The 20424-nt window shown below is 45.0% G+C and overlaps 1 protein-coding gene across 5 annotated transcripts in view; it reads right to left on the reverse strand.

Moving 5' to 3' along the window:
• The window catches only part of PAK2 (p21 (RAC1) activated kinase 2), a 1120998-nt gene that overhangs the window by 738773 nt on the left and 361801 nt on the right, over nucleotides 1-20424 (reverse strand). For 4 of the 5 annotated variants that reach the window (XM_044070347.1, XM_044070345.1, XM_044070348.1 and 1 more), the window contains exon 2: nucleotides 3501-3707. In XM_044070347.1, the coding sequence (XP_043926282.1) occupies nucleotides 3501-3684 (184 nt within the window). In that variant the 5' untranslated portion in view covers nucleotides 3685-3707. Of the gene's footprint in view, nucleotides 1-3500; nucleotides 3708-7058; nucleotides 7067-19114; nucleotides 19127-20424 lie in introns of those variants that run through there. The other variant, XM_044070349.1, reaches the window with a different exon arrangement.

Here is a 20424-nt window from a genome sequence, read left to right on the forward strand (position 1 = left end):
TCTGACAGCTCTTCCACTACATGGTGCATTTCACTGGATGCTTCTGTCTGAAAGTAAGCCATTTGCATCAAGTCAGACCCTTTAAGAAAAGAGTAACTGATGCAAAACGTACACTTCCACAACCTTTTCTTGGCCCTGAACTCTGTCAAGTGAATGGACATCTGGGCTCTGGGATAGACTTTTAAGGCTTCTGCAGACACAGGTTCTGAATCAGATGCCTCTGACCAGGCAACACAACCTTTGGATGGGCAGAAAATCCTGTTAGCCTTTCTTGGTTCAGGCACTACCATGTGAGAATTGTCCAACATCTCTTTGGATCCTTTAAAACATGCATCAAGGAAGGGCCCACACAAAAAGATTATGTTGAATACAAACAAGCCTGCTGCAACCACTTGGTGGAGGGGATGGGAGTCTAAGCCAACATCCTTTCTCCTGCATCATATGGAGAAACTGAAGGCAACCCACAGTAGGCATTCCCATCATCATCCATATCCATGCCATGGCACTCCAATGCAATTAAATGGCTATAAGGAGTCAGATAGTCTTAGAAGCATATTTTAACTGAAAATATAGCTTCAGGTTCTTTTAATAGGTCTTAAGGCATGGTCTGCTGTGACTTACTGGACCTACAAGCCATTGCTGAGGGGCCTTGCATCAGATAATGCAAAGTAACCATTATCTCGGACCAGCAGCACCTATGTAAGGTCCTGCTGTGTATTTAAAAGCTGTGCCAATGCCAGATCCATCAAAGCCAGTGACATGAAGTATGGTGCATAGGTGTGCTGGTCAGATGGAGAAAGCAGCCAAGACCCAGCATGGCATGGGATTCCAGTGCCACAGGAATAACCACATCTGCTGGCATCAGTATTCAGTACAGCTGTAGCAATGATGCCCACAACCACCTTTGAGGAGTAAGGCATTAGATATGATGCCAGCACTGAATGTGGCATTGGAAAGAGTAAAAGAATGTGCAGAATTTCAGACAGCATCTGCACCTATACATACTGACTCAAAGGATGACATCAAGCTTAAAGAAATTTGGATTGCTATAATGGACCTTAAAGCTGGAAGCGTGACTTATCAAGAGTCAGTTTCAGCACAACTGAAGCAATGGGGAAGACTACAATGGTGGGAGGAAAAATGGGACGGGAAACCTGCAACAAGCATTTTGCTCTTCAGCTTCATAATGGATAATGCTAGCCTTTCACAGCCCAAGGCACGAGGGAAAAGAACCCGGGTGAAGTAGGCTTTCAGGTGGCTGAAGCAGACTGAATAGTCTTCATAACAACTTCGCTATCATAATTATGTCAGCCTTCTTCTGCTCTGTCAGATTCAGAGGGCATCTCTTGTGCACAGCCCTTTTCAGGTCACCTCACAGATTTTCTATTGGATTTAGGTCTGGGCTCTGGCTGGGCCATTCCAAAACTAATTTTCGTCTGGTGAAGACATTTTGTTGATTTGGAAGTATGCTTGGGGTCACTGACATGTTGAAAGGTGAAATTCCTCTTCATCTTCAGCTTTCTAGCAGATGCCTGAAGGTTTTGGGCCTAAAGTGACCGGTATTTGAATTGTTCATAATTCCCTCCACCTTGACTAAAGCCCCAGTTCCAGCTGAAGAAAAGCAACCCCAAAGCATGATACTGCCACCACCATGCTTCACTGTGGGGATGGTGTTCTTTTGGTGATGCAAAGTGTTGTTTTTGCGCCAAATGTACCTTTTGGGATTGTGGCCAAAAAGTTCAACCTTGGTCTCATCAGACCATAACACATTTTTCCACATGCTTTTGGGAGACCTAATGTATTGTTTTGCAAATTTTAGCCAGGCCTGGATGTTTTTCTGTGTAAGAAAAGGCGTCTGCCTTGCAACCCTACCCCATAGTCCAGATAAGGAGAATAAGGGAGACTGTTGTCACATGTAGTAGACACAACCAGTACTTGCCAGAAATTCTTGCAGCTCCTTCAGGGTTGCTGTAGGTCTCTTGGCAGTCTCCCTGACCAGTTTCCATCTTGTCTTTTTATCAATTTTTGAGGGACATCCAGTTCTTTGCAACGTCACTGTTGTCCCATATTTTCTCCACTTTTTGATTACCATCTTCACTGTGTTCCATGATATATCCAATGCTGTGGAGATTTTTTTGTACCCTTCTCCTGACGGATACCTTTCAACAATGAGATCCCTTTGATGCTTTGTAAGCTCTCTGTGAAAAATGGCTTTTGCTGTAGCAGGCAACTGAGAATGTCAGGAAAATCCTACTAGGACAGCTGAACTTTATTTGGGGTTAATCAGTCTCTAATTGATGGCAGGTGTGTACCCAAGAAGAATGAATGCTGTAATTAAATCAAAAGGTGTTTCAACAAAGTATTAGTTTAAGGGTGTGCACACTTATGCAACCAGCTTATTGTACATTTTTAATTTTTTTTATTTTTCCCTTAGACTTGTTTTTCAATTGAATTGTACAGGTTATAGGTCATGTTAAAGGTGGGAAAAGTTTTGAAATGATTTGTGGTCTCATTTTTTTACATCACAGGGGTGTGTACACTTTTATATATCCACTGTATGTGATAAGTCAAACCCATCAACTACTCCTTCATTTACTCAGACCGAAAGACTCTACAAAGCCCACATAGTGCTACTACCTATGCATTTAAAAATAATTAGGTCAAAGTTGTCAAGCTGGACCTTGTGTAATAATTGTACGAGTGCAATAAAACAAAACAGTGTGAGAGCATACATTACAACACACACAAATACATGCATTAATTGATTCCATAGAAAGCTGAATTCATCAAAACCCTCCACCAGAATGATGTGCAATCGGATGGAAACACAAGAGAGCTGCTTACATGAGATGTAGAGAGACAAAAAAAAGAGTACACAGGTCAGGCATAATGCTAATTTCTATACGAAATCAAGACCCTCAGTGTGGTAATATTAGTTTCATCTCTTTTTCCCCACTATTTTAATAAGACAATAAAGTAGCACCACAAGACCATGAGGTATCATGCCTTTGCACTTTCTACATTAAAGTTTCAGTCAGTCACTTTTTTTGCATCTGGCTTAATAGCTCCGGTATAAAAAAAGATCATTTGCAGTATTCATTGTTATAATGAAGTTTTTCCATGTATACCGTTAAAGACTGGGCCATTCACTAAAGAAGTACTGAATGTATAAATTTAGACTAATAAAATAATAACATCCAGTGCTTCTTGGTTTGAGTACCAGGCCACACCATCAGATGCTGCCATTCATCAGCTCACGCTTTTAAGTTTTTCTGTTATCTAAGGTCAGCATTGAAACACTGAAGCAAGTTGCTGCCAAAACTGATTCACAAAAGATAGAAACAGCTGTCAAAAGGATAACACAGTAATCCACAAGAAAGATATTCTTGAATCCATATCCTCAGTCTCTGAAGTATGATGACTTGGTCACTAAGTTATCTTTTTACAGTCAAATCCACTAGTCTCTACATCAGATAAGTCTGCAGTGTGGAAAGTCTTACCTTTATCTGTTAGGAATATAGAGATGATTTTACTTCTAGGCTTCTTTTCCTCGGGTACTGAAGGAAGTGGTTTTGAGTTATGGTTAGCAGATATCGGGTCTTTACCACCCGAACTGAAGACAGTACTACTCATTCTAACAGGTGGTGCAGGAGGCTTATCCTCAAATTCTCCGTTATCAGACATAACTCCTAGCTGCAACTACTGCCCTGCAAGGGGAACATTAAAGACGTAGAGGCTGTTCAACTATTTGTGTTAGAAAAAACTTTCAAAATAAATGCAAATGGTTTAAGTAAACAAAATACATGCATTTAGTGGATTTCACAACACAAACAGGACATAAATCTGCTTCACTTCAACTGAACATCTTCTAAGTAAGCAAACATGCAAATTCTTCTTGGCACTGCAACAGCTAACATTTAAATTATACTTATATTAATTCAACGTGTGGCATACTTCATGCTAATTAAGAGTTTGAGCAACTGCTGTCAATTTATCAAATCAAGTAATAAAAAGAATCGTGAACTTCCGGTTCCGGCAGTGATGGTGTGGTAGTGTCTTCAAATTGCTCTCTCTTGCCTCTCACTTTTAAGCCAACTTTTTTATTTAATTACAAATTCAAATTTATTTCAATATCTTGGGAGCCTGAATCCTTGTGTTTTGGTGAAATATTCTAGAAACTACGTCTACATCCTGAAAGCACAGCAAGAAACTAAAAGAATTCCCATCTCTGTCAGAGCCTGCATGTGGAAATGCTCATTTTAGGTCCTCACATACTGATTGTAAGAATTTATATGGTGCTATGGAAGCTCTAGATAAAAAGTTTGACCATTTGAGGACAGATACAAAAGATGAATGCCACTTTAACACAGCATATTAGTAGAATGGACAACAAGATTAAAGATTGCGAGGAGGCCTTATCAGAACAATATGACACGCTCAACAAAGTGGTCATCAACACTGCTACTCTCAAACACTGGCCAATTTACATTAAGACTGGAGTATGCTGAAATCAGGCAGACTCACCTCTACGATCGTAGCAGAAGGAAGAAAAAATAGTTGTGTAAAATCTTACCATAACCACAGATGTCCTCTTCCATGCTGCAGTATTCTAACATGAGGGATCCTCCGTCTGAGGCAACCCGAATGTCCGACTCGTATACAAAAGCTTAGCCTGGCTGCTGTATGGTACGCAGGGACCATAAATCATGGCCCATAAATGTCACGTCCCCACGCAGACATCAGAACTGAATGCCCCAGTTGGACAACAGTCAAAGGTAATCTGATAAGGATGCCATCCAGAGAGGGAAAAGGCCCTAGAGGGGGTAGGAGGGTGGGGATAGGAATACTGCAACATGGAAGAGAAGGGCATCTATGACTATGGTAAGATTTTATACAATTATTCTATGTCTTTCTATTTTTATGTTGCAGTACTCTCACATAAAGGAGGGTACCAAAGCTCAACGTGCATTATGGGAGGTGGAACAGGATGCATTCTCCAAGAATCCATGGAGGATTGCTTTAGCAAATCCTGCCCTAGCCTTAGAGATGCAGTCTAGTTTATGATGTTTAGTGAAAGTGTGCACTGAAGACCATGTGGCTGCCTCTAAAGTGGTGGCTTTATCTAGTCCTTTGAAGAATGCCCCTGCAGAGGTCACAGCCCTGGTTGAGTGGGCTATCACTGTGTAGGGTAATTGTTTTCCAAGGAAGGAGTAGCAGAAATATATTGTTTTGGAAATTCATGAAGCAATAGATAGTTTGGATACAGCTTTTGTCAGAGCCCTGGGGTGGAAGGATACAAACAACTAGTTGGACTTCTTGATGTCCTTCATCTTATCCAGATAGAATCCAAGTTATCTGTGAACATAAAGGTAATGGAGCACTCGCTCACTGTCATTCTGTGGGGAAGAAAAGAAAGTGGGTAAATGAATAGATTGGTTAAGGGATAGTTAATTGACTAATTTTAGGCACGAAGAAGGGGTTTGCATGGAGAGAGACCCTATCTTTATGAAAAATGAGAAGGTGGGTTAGCCATGAGTGCTTGAAACTCAGACTCTTCTGGCCGAAGTTAAGGCTACAAGAAGCACTGTTTTCCAAGTGCATATCTTTAAGGTGGCCGAAGCTGCTGGTTCAAATGGAGCAGTAGTGAGTTTTTCCAAAATAAAATTCAAATCCTAAGGAGGAGGGGTGGGTTTTCTCAGTGCATTGATGTGAAGGACTCCTTTGAGAACAGATTAATCTGGACAACAATGGCGGACTGAGAAGTAAGCAAGCTGAGACAGCTGACAAATGGACTTTCACTGAGGAGTATGAAATTTCAGATTTTAGGAGCTCGCACAAATAAGATGAGACTAGAGGTATAGCCGCCCGAAAGGAGTCTAGTTGTCTGTGAAGACACCAAGTGGAGAACCTTTTCCATTTGGATAAATAGGATGATCTGGTAGTGGGTTTCCTGGCCTTCTCCAGGACAGACAGCACATCTTCTGAGTAACGGTTGTCTAAATGGGATCAAAAGTTTATCACCCACAAGGTTAGTCAAGAGTTTGCAGGTGTAGGTGGATAAGAGGTCCATTCTGTTGTGTGATAAGGTCCACCTGGTAAGGCAACTTGTGGTGATCGCCCTTGACTAGTGACAAAAGGAGGAGGAACCAGTGCTGCCTTGGCCAAAAGGGAGTCACCAGCAAGATTTTTGGCTTGTTCTGCTGAATCTTCAGCAGGACGTTCTGTATAAGAGGGAAAGGGGAATGCATACAGAAACATCCCCTGCCAGGAAATTATGAAGGCATCCACTCTCCAAGCGTGTGGTGCGGGGGACCTTGAGCAGAACAGCTGTAGTTGTCTGTTCTGAGGGGAGCCAAACAGATCTGTGGAGTACCCCACCAGTGGACTATGCCCAGGAAAACATCTCTGTGAGGATCCATTCATGATTCTGAGACAATGACCTGTTGACGGCATCCACCTGATCTTTGTGATGGGATGTAAACTGCCTGTAGTGTTACATTGGAGAGGGAAGCCAGCTCCCATGCTTGCATAGTCAGTCTGCAGAGTAAGAAAGACTTGGTCCCCCCTTGCTTGTTGATGTACCACAGGACTGTGGTGCTGTCTGTAAAGATTTTGAGGGGACCTGGGTGTACAAGGGAAAGGAATGCCTTCAGAGCTAGGAGAAGGGCAGTCATTTCCCTTATGTTGATGTGTTTTTTTCCGAAGGTAGGTGTCCCTTTGGCCCTGCACCTTGAATCCATTCATAGTGCCCCACCCCCACCCCAGATATGATGCATCTGTGTACATCTGCTGAACTGCAGTGACAGGCTGTAATGGAAGTCCTGGATTCAAATGAATTTGTGAATCTACCACCCGATTTCTTTATTTAGACAGGGAAGGAATGGGACCCCAAAACTCTAGTGGATGGGTGTGCTGGGACAAGACATTCTTCAAATACCACTAAAACTTCCACATGTGTAGCCTGGCAAGAGGCAACATGGGGAGAGTGGCTGCCATCAGACCCAGGAGGCAAAGGAATCCTCTGGCTGAAATGCAGTTGATTAAGAGTAGGTCTTGAAAGAAGTTGGTCAGTGATGTGACCTTTTCTAATGGGAGAAAAGCCTTCACCAAATCTGTTCTTATTCTGCAACCAAAGAAAATCTGGTCCTGGGAAGGAGTAAGGGAGGACTTGAGTAGGCGGACTGTGAAATCTAGACTTTCAAGGAGGGAAATGGTGAATTGAAGGTGTCTGCAGGTTATTTGGATCCTCTGCCTGGATGAGATCATCTAAGTATAGGAAGATTTGCATGCCTTTTGTTCTGCAAAAGGCCACAACGGGGACTAGACATTTTGTAAAGACACTTGAAGCTGTAGATGAACCAAAGGGCAAGGCAGTAAACTGATAATGTGAAGATTGCACTGCAAAATGCAGGAATTTGCGAAAGGCTGGGTGGCTAGGGATGTGAAGATATGCCTCCTTCAGGCCTAGTGACCAGAAAGGAAAGTACAGTGTACACTTACCATAAATGTAGATGTCAGAGTGCATTCACTGTTGCAATCATCACCTGTGGGTCATCCCTTCTGTGGTAGCCCTCGGCCGGCCCAAATACCAGAGTCAATGTTTTTTCCGTCGGTTGTCGTCACCTGTAGTCTGACTTTAGGTCATCAGTGCTATAAAGCAAAGCATCAGTTTTTCTTGCCCTAACCTGTACAAAGCACAAGGACATAAAGAAAAGTGGTCCTGGTGGCTAAACGCCACTGTGGTAAGCTTATGTCCTCAGGGGAAGATGCTATATGGGGGATGGAGGGAGGGAAACCAGGTCTGCAACAGTGAATACATTAACATCTACATTTATGGTAATTGTACACAACTGCTATGTTCTTCGTGTTTCACTGTTTCAGTTATCACCTGTGGGAGGATTCCCAAAGCTGTGGAGAGGGGTGGAAGGATAGTTTAGAGTCCTAGACATGGGTCAACAAACAGGCCCTGCAGAACTGCAGAGACAAACCCTGCCTTAGACTTAGAAACAAAGAGGTAGATGGTAATGCTTTGTAAAGGTATGGACAGAGGTCCAATTTGCAACTTCCAAGATGTACCTGGTGGGGATTCCTCTGAGGAAGGCTGTGGAAATGGAGGCTGCACTAGTGGAATGGGTACAGATAGACTTGAGGGGGGGGGATTCCCATGTAATCTGTAGCAAAAATGGATACAGTGTGATGTCCACTTGGAAATGGTTTGCTGACAAACAGTTGGTCGTTTTTCTGAATGATTTAGTACAGTCCAGATAGTATCAGAGTTGTCTATGCAGGTCTTGCGAGTGTAGAATTCTTTCCCCCTTGTTTTGAGGGTTGAGAAAGAAGGTGGGTAGGTGAATGGCCTGGTTGAGGGTCACATCAGATACCACCTTGGGCATAAAGGAGGGGTTAGTCCTCAGGGAAACCCTGTCTGCATGGTAAATGATGAAGGGCTCAACAGCCATGAGAGCCTGAACTTCTGATACCCTACTGGCTGAGGTGATAGCTAGTAGGAAGATAATCTTCCAGGAGAGGAATTTCAATTCTTTAGAAGCAGCAGGTTCAAAAAGAGGTAAGGTTAGTTTATCTAGAACAATTTCAGGTCCCAGGGTGGCGTGGGAGGCCTTCTGGGAGGTCGGATATTAGAAGCCCCTCTGAGGAATTGTTTAATCAAAGGATGAGAGGAGGGGTGGGTCTGAACCGTAATGGGCAGAAATGGCTGAGGCATGGATTTCAATAAAGAAGAAAGAGGCCATTACTGAGCAACTCGGCTAGGTAATCCAAGATAAGAGGGATGGAGGATGGGAGGTACTGGCCCCTTTGGACTGGTTCCAGGAGCAGAATTTTTTCCATTTCCCGGAGTATGATTTTTCTGGTGCTGGGCCTTCTGCCCTCTGTGATGATGTCTAGGACTTTACTTAACAGGGACTCCCTTGCTAGCCTTTAAGGTATAAGCTATGCTGAAAGGTTGAGAGTAAGTCTGGGTGCAGTATCGTCCCCCTCACCAGGGGAAGCTGCTTGGGGGGCTGAAAGGTCAGGTTGCGCAGTAAGGGGTACCAATGCTGTCTGGGCCAATATGGAGCAATGAGGATGGCCTTTGGTCTCTCCTCCCTTATTTTGATCAGTACCTTGGGAATAAGGGACAGAGGAGGGAACACGTACACACAGAGGGAGTTCCAGGGGAAGGTCAAAGCATCCACCTTCTATGCAAGGAGGTGATACTCCCTGGTACAGAACTTTTGCAGCTGGTAGTTGAGGTGTGAGGCAGAGAGATCCACTTCCGGAGTCCCCCACTACTGAGTGATTTGCAGAAAGATTTCCCTGTGGAGCTGCCATTCGTGGGGGTCCAGTAAGTTTCTGCTTAGGTGGTCTACCAGGGTGCTGTTGACCCGTGGTAGGTATTGGGCAATTAAGTGTAGACCCATGGAGGTGGCTGTAAGTCAGAGGCTCATGGCTAACCTGCACTGGGGGTAAGATTGAGCCCCCCAGTTTGTTGATATGCCACATTACTGTGGTGTTGTCTGTTTTTATAAGGAAAACCCCCTGGCCTGAGATGGGATTTGAAGGATGTCAGTGCCTTTTGTACTGCCATAATTTCTTTCAGACTGCTGTGCAAGTGAAGTTGCTGGGTATCCCAAAGACCTTGGGTGCACCTGCCGGCTAGGTGAGCACCCTAAGCAATGCCCGATGGTAGTGGTGGTGGTCTGGGCAGAGGATGAATGGAAGACCCTTGTTCCTGGCACAGGCCTCTGCCCACCAGAGAAACTCGGCCCTTATACATGGGAATCAGAGGGAGAGAGAGGTCTCTAGGGATGGAGTGCTGGCACCAAAGGTTCTTAAAGTACTACTGAAGTTTTCTCATGTGAAGCCTGGCCAGAGGAATGAGAAGGATGCAAGATGCCATGTATCCCAGGGTTTGCAGGAACTTCCTCGCAGTGAGGTGACTGCTGGAAGCCAGCTGGGTGAAGTAGAGAGACAGGAAGCTCTGCTTTTCTGGGGATAGGAACGCCATTTGAGATGCTGTCTAGCACAACTCCAAGAAAATTGGAAAAGTGAGGTTTTGTTTTGATTTCTTCTCGTTGATGGTGAACCCTAGGAAAGTTGGGAGAGATTTGACAGAGAAGATCCTGGAGCAGCTTTTCTTTGCACTCTGCCTGAATGAAGTAGGTCGTCCAACGTAACGGTAAATCTGTATACTTCTCTGTCTGCAGAATGTTATGGCCGGGGCCAAGAATTTGGGGAATACTCTGGGAGCAGTAGATAAGCCAAAGAGCAGCGCAGAGAACTGATTGTTGTGAGCCCGCTCCGAAGCGAAGGATTTTTCTGCATAATTCCCTGATGGGGATGTGGAGGTTGGCATCTTTTAGGTCTAGGGTCACTAGCCAGGCATTTTTTGCTAGCATAGGCAGCAGCTGCTGCAAAGTTAGCATTTTAAAACTGGAGACCACCAGAGAGGCGTTCAGAATGGATAGATCCAAGATGGAGTGCCAGGTGCCCTCTTCTGGGAACAAGGAGTAGTCTGGAATAAAACCTTTGCCTGTTTGATCGGAGGGAATGGGTTCTACTGCCCCCGTGATATGAGAGTTTGGACCTGTTTCAATGCCTCTGCCCACTGATTTGAAGGTAAGTCTGGGTACCATCTTGGAATTGGGAGTTAACTGAAAGAGAATTTGCAACCCTGAGAAATGATCTTTAACATCTATTGTTCTTTTGTTACAGAAAGTAAATGTCTTTGAAGAGGGAGAGCCTCGCTTTTGGTGAGTGAAGGGGGCAGAGGGGGGAGGGGGGAGTCATTGTGTTTGCCAGAAAATGTTGGCTTAGAACTCTGCCTTAGAGATAGAAGTGGTCCATTGTTTGCTTCTCTGCTGGCCCTGGGATAAGGACCTGGAAGATCCGTCTCTGTGGGGCTTACCTTGGCCCCGTCTGCTAGTTGCTGGGAAGGCCAAGTGCTTAGAGGGAAAGTTCCTGCTGAACCTGGGAGGTTGAACTTGAAAGAAATCTTTCACCGTTTGCATAGATTTTGCTTCGTCTTCCATCTTTTTAAGCACCTCTACTGCTTTTTCCCCAAACAAGTGCTCCTTATCTAGGGGTGCATCAATAAGTTCAGACTTTACATGAAGAGGAAGAGGTTGCTCCATCGGCCAAGCATGTCTCCTAATAACAGATCCTGTCACTGCTGCTCTGCAAGAGGCATCTAGGGCATCATATCCACATAGTAATGAGTGTTTGGTCACTTGGCAAGCTGAGTGCAGTAAATCTACCAACTCTTTTGAATTGGCAGAGTCAGGAAAGGTAGCAATCTTCTGTTTTAATTGTTCCAAAGTGTGTTGTTGATATTTTAACATATGGAACTGACAACTGAGTGCTCTGATAGCTAAGGTTGCAGAGGTGTATACTTTTTTACCCCATCTGTGCAGAGCTCTGGAGTTCTTGTCAGAAGGAAGAGGATTCTTGGCAGAACTAGTCTTAGCTCCTTTAGGTTCCTGTATAATGACCTCTGGGTCTGCAGCATGATTTCGGTACAGGTATTTGTGAGAATCTGGTACTCTGCAGTACCTGTCAGGTTCACTGGGAGCAGGAAGGAGGGCATCAGGGGCTAAGCTGAATTCATCCACCACTTCTAAAACAGGGTTGAAGTTCTTGTCAAAAGGAATAGGATTCTCAGCAGAACTAGTCTTAGCTCCTTTAGGTCCCAGTGTAATGACCTCTGGGTCTGCAGCACAATTTCTGTACAGGTGTTTGTGAGAATTTGGTACTCTGTAGTACCTGTCAGGTTCAATGGGAGCAGGAAGGAGGGCATCAGGGGCTAAGCTGAATTCATGGAAAACATCATCCACCACTTCTAAAATAGGGGTGAAGCCAGGGGTCTGTGCTGGGGCAAGTCCAGAAACCAATTCTTTTCTTAAACTGTGGTAAGTCCTGAGATTCCCACTGGATATGTTCCCTGAGGGAGTGAAGGTTTTTCCCAAAGGAAAGGTCCTCTGGAGGGGATGCAGAAGGGATGGATTCCTCTGCATCTGAATCTTCATAAGCAGTTAAGGGATGCTGTTCCTCTTCAAAAACTGAATAATCAGATTCCTCAGAATCCTGTTCTGTCAATTTCTGGAGAAGGGCGTCTTTTCCTTTTAGAAGTGGCCTGATTATCCCAGATAAGGGAGATGAGATCCCTATGCCATATTAAGCATTTGTGCTTGGGGTGGTGGAGCAGTAGCAAGATGGTGGCTAGAAGCAGATTTCCTAGGAGTGGACTGGCTTCTAGGCCCAAGAGAATCCATTGGTCTGAGAGAAACGGTAGTCTGATGCGAAGAAGTCGTTTTTTTGTCTAAAATCGGTAGTGCGAAAGGCCTCCTCAGAAGCCAGTGTCTGCGTCATGGCTTCAGACCCAACTAAGGCAGAGACAGCCAAAGGCTCAGAAGACGAAGATCTCTGCGGCATACGGGACTCCAAAAGGGTCTCGGTAGAGGCCTGCGCATATATCGAATTGGGCATCAGGGGCCGTGAAAGCGCCTCACTGAATTCCGGACAACTGACAGCCTGCTTAGCGGTAGCGTCGGCAAAAGCCTTAGCCTTGTGTGGTCTTGTCTATCTTTATCTCTACATTTTTTTGGAATGTCCACAGATTGTTGGCTGATGGACGCCATATCGGAATGCGAAGATGGAACACAAATAATGGTCTACAAAAACAGCTCTATTGCGAATGGTTCTTGCATTAAAGAGGGCATAGAACTAGCAATGGGGAACGTCGTGGTCTGGGTCTAAATAAGTGGAGTAAGAAAGTACAGTTGTGTACACTTACCATAAATGTAGATGTTAGAGTGTATTCACTGTTGCACTTATCACATCTGGGTTATTCCTGCTAGGGTAGCCCTCAGTCGGCCGGAATACCAGAGGCTTAGTATTTCTGTCTCGGTTGCCGTTGCTCCAGGACTGACATCAGGTCGTCAGTGGTATAAAATAAGGCTGCCGATGCCATTACGTCAGTTTTTCTTGCCCTGTCAGGAGCCCCCAAAGAGGGAGCTAGGTTATGGTGAAAGACCATCACCAGTAGAAAGTAAACACCAAAAATTCCTTGTAAGGGGAGAGAGAGAAATTGAGAGAGAGACAAGGGAGATGGAGGGAGGGAAACCAGGACTGCAACAAGTGAATACACTCGAACATCTACATTTGTGATAAGTGTATACAACTGTACTATGTTCTTTGTGTTTCACTGTTGCAGTCATCACATTTGGGTAGATTCCCAAAGCTGAAGAAAAGGGTGGATGCAGTCAAGAAGACTGGGGGCTGGATAGGATGCCCTGCAAGACAAAGGCAAAGCCTGCCCTGGATTTGGAGAAGATAGGCAGGTGCTAATGCTTGGTGAAGGTATGAACAGATGTCCATGTTGCAGTCTCCAGGATGTCCCATGGTGGGAACCCCTCTGAGGAAAGCTGCAGAGGTGGGGGTTGCTCTGGTAGGATGTGTCCTGACCCCCTTGAGGGGAGGTTTCCTGTGCTGCTTGTAGCAGAAATGAATGCAGTATGCTATCCATTTGGAAATGGTTTGTTTGGATATGGCCTTGCCCTCTGCTCCTGCAGCAAAGCTGACTAACAATTGATCAGTATTTCTAAACGATTTAGTACTGTCTAGGTAGAATCTGAGTTGTCTGTGCACATCTGGAGTGCAGAATCCTTTCCCCCTTTGTAGGGACTATGACCCCTTGCTGTACCAAAGTGGAAATGACGGGGGCAATACCAGATGTAGCCTCAGTCGTCAAAGGGTACTGCGGCACCTGAGGGTAACTTTGCCCCAGGTTTTAAGATTATTTTTACAGGAGTGGCTGAAGTCAGAAATCTAACATTATTATCATGAGTGGTCCATAGATGAGAGAGTAATGAATTTAAATACTTATTTTTATTGAGGTCAGACTGCATACATATTGTTTGCAGAGTGACAGTTTTGTCTAAAGTAGCCAAAATACTATTTTATCTGAAGGTACTTGTAAATATACTCCATCAGCTGTGCAGAAAATCGTTGCTCCCATCTTACAGAGAAAATCCCTCCCCAATAAATTTAAAGGTGCTGAGGGTCCTACTAAAAATGCATGATTGTCCTGTAACGGTCCCAAAGTTACTGGGACAGTTTCAGAATATTTAATAGGGATACCAGAGACACCTACCACTCTAGTGTTATTGGAGAGGGGGACATTTATTGCTGCTTTACCAGCTAAAAAGAAGTTATGTACTTGCCATAACATTCCATGTGAGTTGTTTATCTCGCCTTTATTCTCACTGATTGGTTTGGAGCCGATCCTCAGCTCCAACACGGCCGATAAAGCTCAAGGTTTGCCAGTAGCTCGAGACCAAGCCTCTTATCCCACAATACACTGCTGGAATTACCTCAGATAGTACAGTTTTGTACCTACCATAAATGTAGATGTCCGATAGGTATGCATCTGCAGTCATCACATATGGGTTTGTCCTGCCTCAGGCAGCCCTTCGGTCGGCCGGATTCCAAAGTCTGGGTCCGGCCTCGGCTGTGTCGCACTTTCCCCGACGTCAGAACGTCTGGGGTACAAAAGCATCATCCGACGCCATTTTCCTCAGTTTTTCTTGCCCCAGATGCCAGGTGCCCTCTAAGGAAGGCTAAAATTTTGAGATATGCATTGCAAAAACAAATCCAAACATGCACAGTACTATAAAAACAAATACACCATAATAGATCCCCCCAGCTAGCTATAAAAACAAATACACCATAATAGATCCCCCCAGCTAGCTATAAGAGGGGTAAGTACCCAAGAAGTATACCACAGAGGGGAAGGAGGGAGGGTAAACCTGACTGCAGATGCATACCTATCGGACATCTACATTTATGGTAGGTACAAAACTGTACTATGTCCTTCAAGGATGCATCTGCAGTCATCACATATGGGTAGAATACCACAGCCAATCTGGGGGTGGAGGTACTAAGTAAAGGATGGTGTAGCTAACATACCCTGCAGGACTGCCGTAGCAAAGCCTACTCTGGATCTGGAGTAAAGGTAAATTGTAATGCTTGGCAAATGTATGCACGGAGCTCCATGTAGCAGCTTCTAAAATGTCCTTGGTAGCCACCCCTCTTAGGAAGGCTGTGGTGGTGGCTGTGGCTCTCGTGGAATGAGGTCTAATGTCAGCTGGCACAGTTTTTCCATGAAAGGAGTAACAAAAACGAATGCAATTTCCTATCCATTTTGAAATTGTCTGTTTGGAAATTGCTTTTCCTTGCGCCCCAGCAGCATATGCTACAAACAGCTGGTCAGTCTTTCTGTAACTTTTAGTTCTGTCCAAGTAGTAGCGCAACTGTCTATGTATGTCCAGGGTGTGCAGAAGTTTCTCCCCTTTATTTTGTGGTTGTGGGAAGAATGTAGGCAAGTGAATAGCTTGGTTCAAAGATACCCTGGATACCACCTTTGGCATAAATGTAGGATTGGTTCTCAATGAAACTCTGTCCTGATGAAAGATAAGAAATGGCTGTACTGCCATTAGAGCTTGTAACTCAGATACTCTTCTTGCTGAGGTTATGGCCAGAAGGAAGGCAGTTTTCCAAGACAGAAACTGTAGATCTGCAGATGCTGCTGTTTCAAAGGGAGGAAGTGTTAGTTTTTCCAACACGAAGTTAAGGTCCCAAGTAGGTAGAGGTGGTTTCCTTGGAGGAATGATGTTTTTGATTCCTCTTAGAAACGGTCTCAGGAGAGGATGAGAGAAGACAGGTGGATTAACATTGTATTCTGCTGAAATTGCTGAGGCATGTATCTTAATGGAAGAGTAAGACAGGCCGTTGTGGAACAATTCTGCCAAATATTCCAGTATATGTGCCATGCTCATCACCGTCACATCTAGGCCCTTTGTTGTGTTCTAAGTGTGAAATCTTTTCCATTTTGCTGAATATGCCTTCCTTGTGGAAGACAGTCGAGCTTCCATAATGATATCCTTCACTCTCTGGGATAGCTTATCCTGAGGAGTCGTCATGGTATTTTCCAGGCAGTTAGCTGCAAGGTTTTCAGGTTGGAATGCAGAGTCTTGAAATTGTGCTGCATCAGTAGAAGTGGCCATAGGGGCAGAGGCCACGGTTTTGTCTGCGATATGCTCTTTAACAGTGGGTACCAGTGCTGTCTTGGCCAGTTTGGAGCTATCAGAATCGCTCTGGGCTGCTCTGCCCTGATCTTCAGTAAGACCTTGGTCATTAATGGGAGAGGTGGAAAAGCATACACTGTTAGAGCTTTCCAGCTGAAAGAGAGAGCGTCCACTTTCCATGCTCGTGGGTGGTATGTCCTTGAGCAGAATTTCTTCAGTTGATGATTGTTGGGGGAGGCGAACAGATCTATTTCCGGCCTTCCCCATGATTGTGTTATGAGTAAGAAGATGTCTGGGTGCAGCATCCATTCGTGTGCATCCATGATATTTCTGCTTAAGCTGTCTGCCAGTATATTGTCTTTCCCTGGCACAAACTGGGACTGCAGCTGTATATTGAGTTTCAAGGAAAGTTCCCATAGATTCATTGCCAGTCTGCAAAGAGGGTAGGAATGGGTGCCTCCTTGCTTGTTTATGTACCACATAACTGTGGTGCTGTCTGTCCTTATGAGCAGGTGGCCTTGATGAAGAAAAGGTTTGAAGGCCTCGATTGCTTGTATCACTGCCAGCATTTCCTTTTGGTTTATGTGCATGAGCAGCTCTCTTTGTGACCATAGCCCTTGGATACATCTGCCCTCCATGTGTGCTCCCCAACCTTGGTCTGAAGCGTCCATAGTGATGGTTTGGTTGGCTCTTGGCTTGCTGAAGGGCAACCCGCTGTTCGACTGGCAGGCTTGAGCCCACCACAGAAATTCCTTTTGGAGGCATGGAATGAGTGGGATCAAAGTTTCTAAGCTGTGACTGTGCTGAGTCCATAAACTCCTTAGGTACCATTGTAATTTTCTCATATGCAGCCTTGCTTGTGGGATCAGAAGAATGCAAGATGCCATGTAACCCAGGGCCTGCAGGATTTTCCTTGCAGTCAGCTGAGTTTGTCTTGTCAGATTCTTGAAGTAATCCGGTAGCTGTTTTTGTTTTTCTTCTGTGAGAAAGGCCATTTGGGTGGTTGTGTCTAGATCCGCACCCAGAAAAGTTATTCTTTGGGATGGAACAAGTCTTGATTTGTGGATGTTGACTGTATATCCCAAGGCCTGCAGTAGGTGGATGGCATAATCCAAGTCCTTTAACAAAGTTTGCTTACTGTCCGCTTGTATAAGGCAGTCGTCCAGATATGGGTAAATTTGAATCCCCTGAAGTCTGCAGTGTGCAATTACTGATGCCAGGCATTTCGTGAATACTCTGGGCGCAGTAGATAAGCCAAAGGGCAATGCTGAGAATTGATAATGCTCTGACCCTGCAAGAAATCTGAGGTGTCTTCTGCAACTTTGTCTGATAGGGACATGCAGGTATGCCTCCTTGAGGTCTAGAGTCACCAGCCAAGAACCCTTGCCCAGCATGGGAAGGAGTTGCTGTAGAGTCAGCATTTTGAATTTTGGCACAATGAGGTAAGTATTCAGTGCGGACAAGTCGAGAATAGGCCTCCATTGATTTTCTTTTCTTGGAACAAGGAATAATCTGGAGTAAAATCCTTGGCCTTGTTCTGAAAGAGGTACCTTTTCTATAGCTTTCATTTGTATTAAGTTGGAAATTTGTTTCAAAGCCTCTGCCCTCTGATTTGGGGGCAGGTCTGGCATGCCTTTTCTTTTTGGCAATGTGTGAAAATGGAACCTGTATCCTTTGTCTATTATTTGCAGTGTCCATGTGTCCCTTGTAATGCTGTGCCAATTTTTTGAAAATAAAGAAAGCTTTCCGCCCAAAGGTGCTTCTAATTGAGCCCTGGTCGGAGTCAAAACAAAGTCATTGAGTCTGTCCTGGTGTAGCAGTTGTAGTTCCTGCACTACCTCTCTGGTTGGGAGGCTGCCATTGACGGCCTCTGTAGGAGCCTCTAGCTTGCCCTCTACCTCTGGCACGCCTATTCCTGCCTCTCTGAGATCTGTCCGAGTCTGGAAAGGACCAATTCTTAGTAGGCCAATTTCTGCTGAATCTCGGTGGTTGGACTTGCAGAAAGTCTTTGACTGTTTGCACAGATTTTGCCTTTTCTTCAAATTTCTTTAAGACCTCCTGAGCCATGGAACCAAATAATTTTTGCTTTTCCATAGGAGCATCCAAAAGCTTAGCTTTAACATGGTCTGAAGAGATTGTTCCTTCAGCCAGGCATGCCTACGTATGACTGCACCTGTCATAGCTGACCTACATGAAGCTTCCAATGCATCATAACCACACGAAATGGTTACTAACCTGCTGGGAGTTATGTACCAGATCCTGAAAGGATTTGCGATCAAGGGCTTCAGAAGAAGACAGTTTCTTATGCAATTCATCTAACAAATACTCTTGGTACTGTATCATATGAAATTGACAATTTACTGCCCTCATGGAAAGAGTTGCAGAAGTCTCTCTAAAGCTCTGGACTCCCTTTCAGAGGGTAGAGGATTTCTAGCAGTGGCAGCTGCAACCCCTTTTGGGCCCTGGGAAATAGTTTCTGGATCAGCAGAGTGGGCCTTGTACAGGTGTAGATGTGAGTTCGGGACCCTGTAGTACCTATCAGGATTGGCAGGAGCCGGAGGGAGAGAGTCAGGGGCTGTACTAGCATCAGAGTACACATCATCAATAACATTCAATACAGGAGGTATAGCTACAGGCCTATGCTGAGGTAAATGTAAAAAGGTCCTTAATCTCTTTCTAGAATCAGAGAATTCCTGACCCTGCCATTGAAAATGTTCTCTCAGAGTGTAATGTCTCTCCAAAGGAAAACTCCTCAGGAGGGAAGGCCGAGGAAACAGATTCTTCAGCATCAGAATCCTCGTAGGCCGAATAAGCCTCCTCCTGGTGGTCTGACAGAGTAGAGCCATCAGTGGACTCATCTGAGGAGTGGGGGTCAGAGGGCCTTTTGTCTGGAGGTGGTTGAGAGCCCCTGTCCGGATGAGGTTGAGAACCTCTAATTAAGGAGATAAGATCCTCTGCTAAGCTAAGAATCTGAGAGCCAGTAGAAGGTCTCTGAGAGGTAACCTTGGGAGGCAAAGCTTTAGTAAGTTTAGCAGCTTTAGCCCTAGAGAAAGCCTTAATGGACATGGATGCAGGAGGTCTGGCTACACCACGTGCAGTAGATTTGTCTAAAGGAATGGTGTCGGAAGGTTCCTGGACACCAGTTTCAGAAGGTAATTCAATAACCGACTCGGCCAGGGCCTCGGTTGTGCGGTTTCGGTAATCGGAAGTACCAAGGAGACTGTTTCAGCCGAGACTGAGATACTCGCGGTAGGCCTGACCGTGGTTTCAGCCAAAACCGCGGCCCGCGTGTGTCGGTCCTTGTCCTTCCGTTTCTTAACTAAATGCGAAGTCGGAGTCTCCGGCGGCATCTTGTAAGCAAAACTAGCCCCAAAGAATTCCTCTGCAAACTCTGACTGACGTCTAAGAGTTCGTCGGTTGAAGGAAGCACAGGCTGAACAGGCCGAGACGTCGTGGTCTGGGCCTAGGCAGGGGAGGCAGTAAGAGTGGAAATCCTTATGAGGTATTTGTTTCCCACAAGTTAAACAATTATTAACTTTATCTGACATCGGCTGAGGCAAGAAAGAGTCCCCAACGGGGTACTTAGCTTTTTCGAAGTCTTCGGTAGCTGAATCACAGGAGCTGGCCGACCGGCACTTGCGAACTGCTTTTGCTTCGGGCACCACGCGGCAAGAAAGACTGGGGAAAATGGCGTCGGCTGATGCTTTTGTACCCCAGACACTCTGACATCGGGGAAAGTGCGACATCAGCAGAGGCCGGACCCAGACTTTGGAATCCGGCCGACCGAAGGGCTGCCTGAGGCAGGACAACCCATATGTGATGACTGCAGATGCATCCTTGAAGGACATCTTGTTTGCTGTGAGTAACAATATATATACTCTTTTATTTTTTCTACGAAAAACCACTTCCCGAAGGGGAAGAAGAAATACTGAATAACCAGGATGGTACTAGCCTCTAAGTCAACAGTCAGCCAGGAGGGGGAAGGAGGGAGGGACGTGAGAATAAAGGTGAGATAAGCAACTCACATGGAACGTTATGATAAGTACATAACTTCTTTATGTGAAGTTGTTAAATCTCGCCATTTATTCTCACTGATGGGTAGCGTTCCTAGCACCCTCAATCTTGGGTGGCTCATGGAAGTACGTTCTTCAGTACCGTGGAACCAAAGGAAGACCTGTAACTGGAAGCCTTATCTACTTTGTAATGCGTGATAAAGGTATGAGGCTTAGACCAAGTGGCTACAGTGCAAATATTGTCAAGGGGCAATTTAGCTTGAAAGGCAGAAGACGTAGAAACAGCTCTGGTAGAATGAGCCTTAGGTTTGTGTGTCAATGGCATGCTC

Source organism: Protopterus annectens, chromosome 4.part1 (genome assembly GCF_019279795.1).
Source record: "Protopterus annectens isolate FY-2018-M chromosome 4.part1, PAN1.0, whole genome shotgun sequence".
Lineage (NCBI taxonomy): Eukaryota > Metazoa > Chordata > Ceratodontiformes > Protopteridae > Protopterus > Protopterus annectens.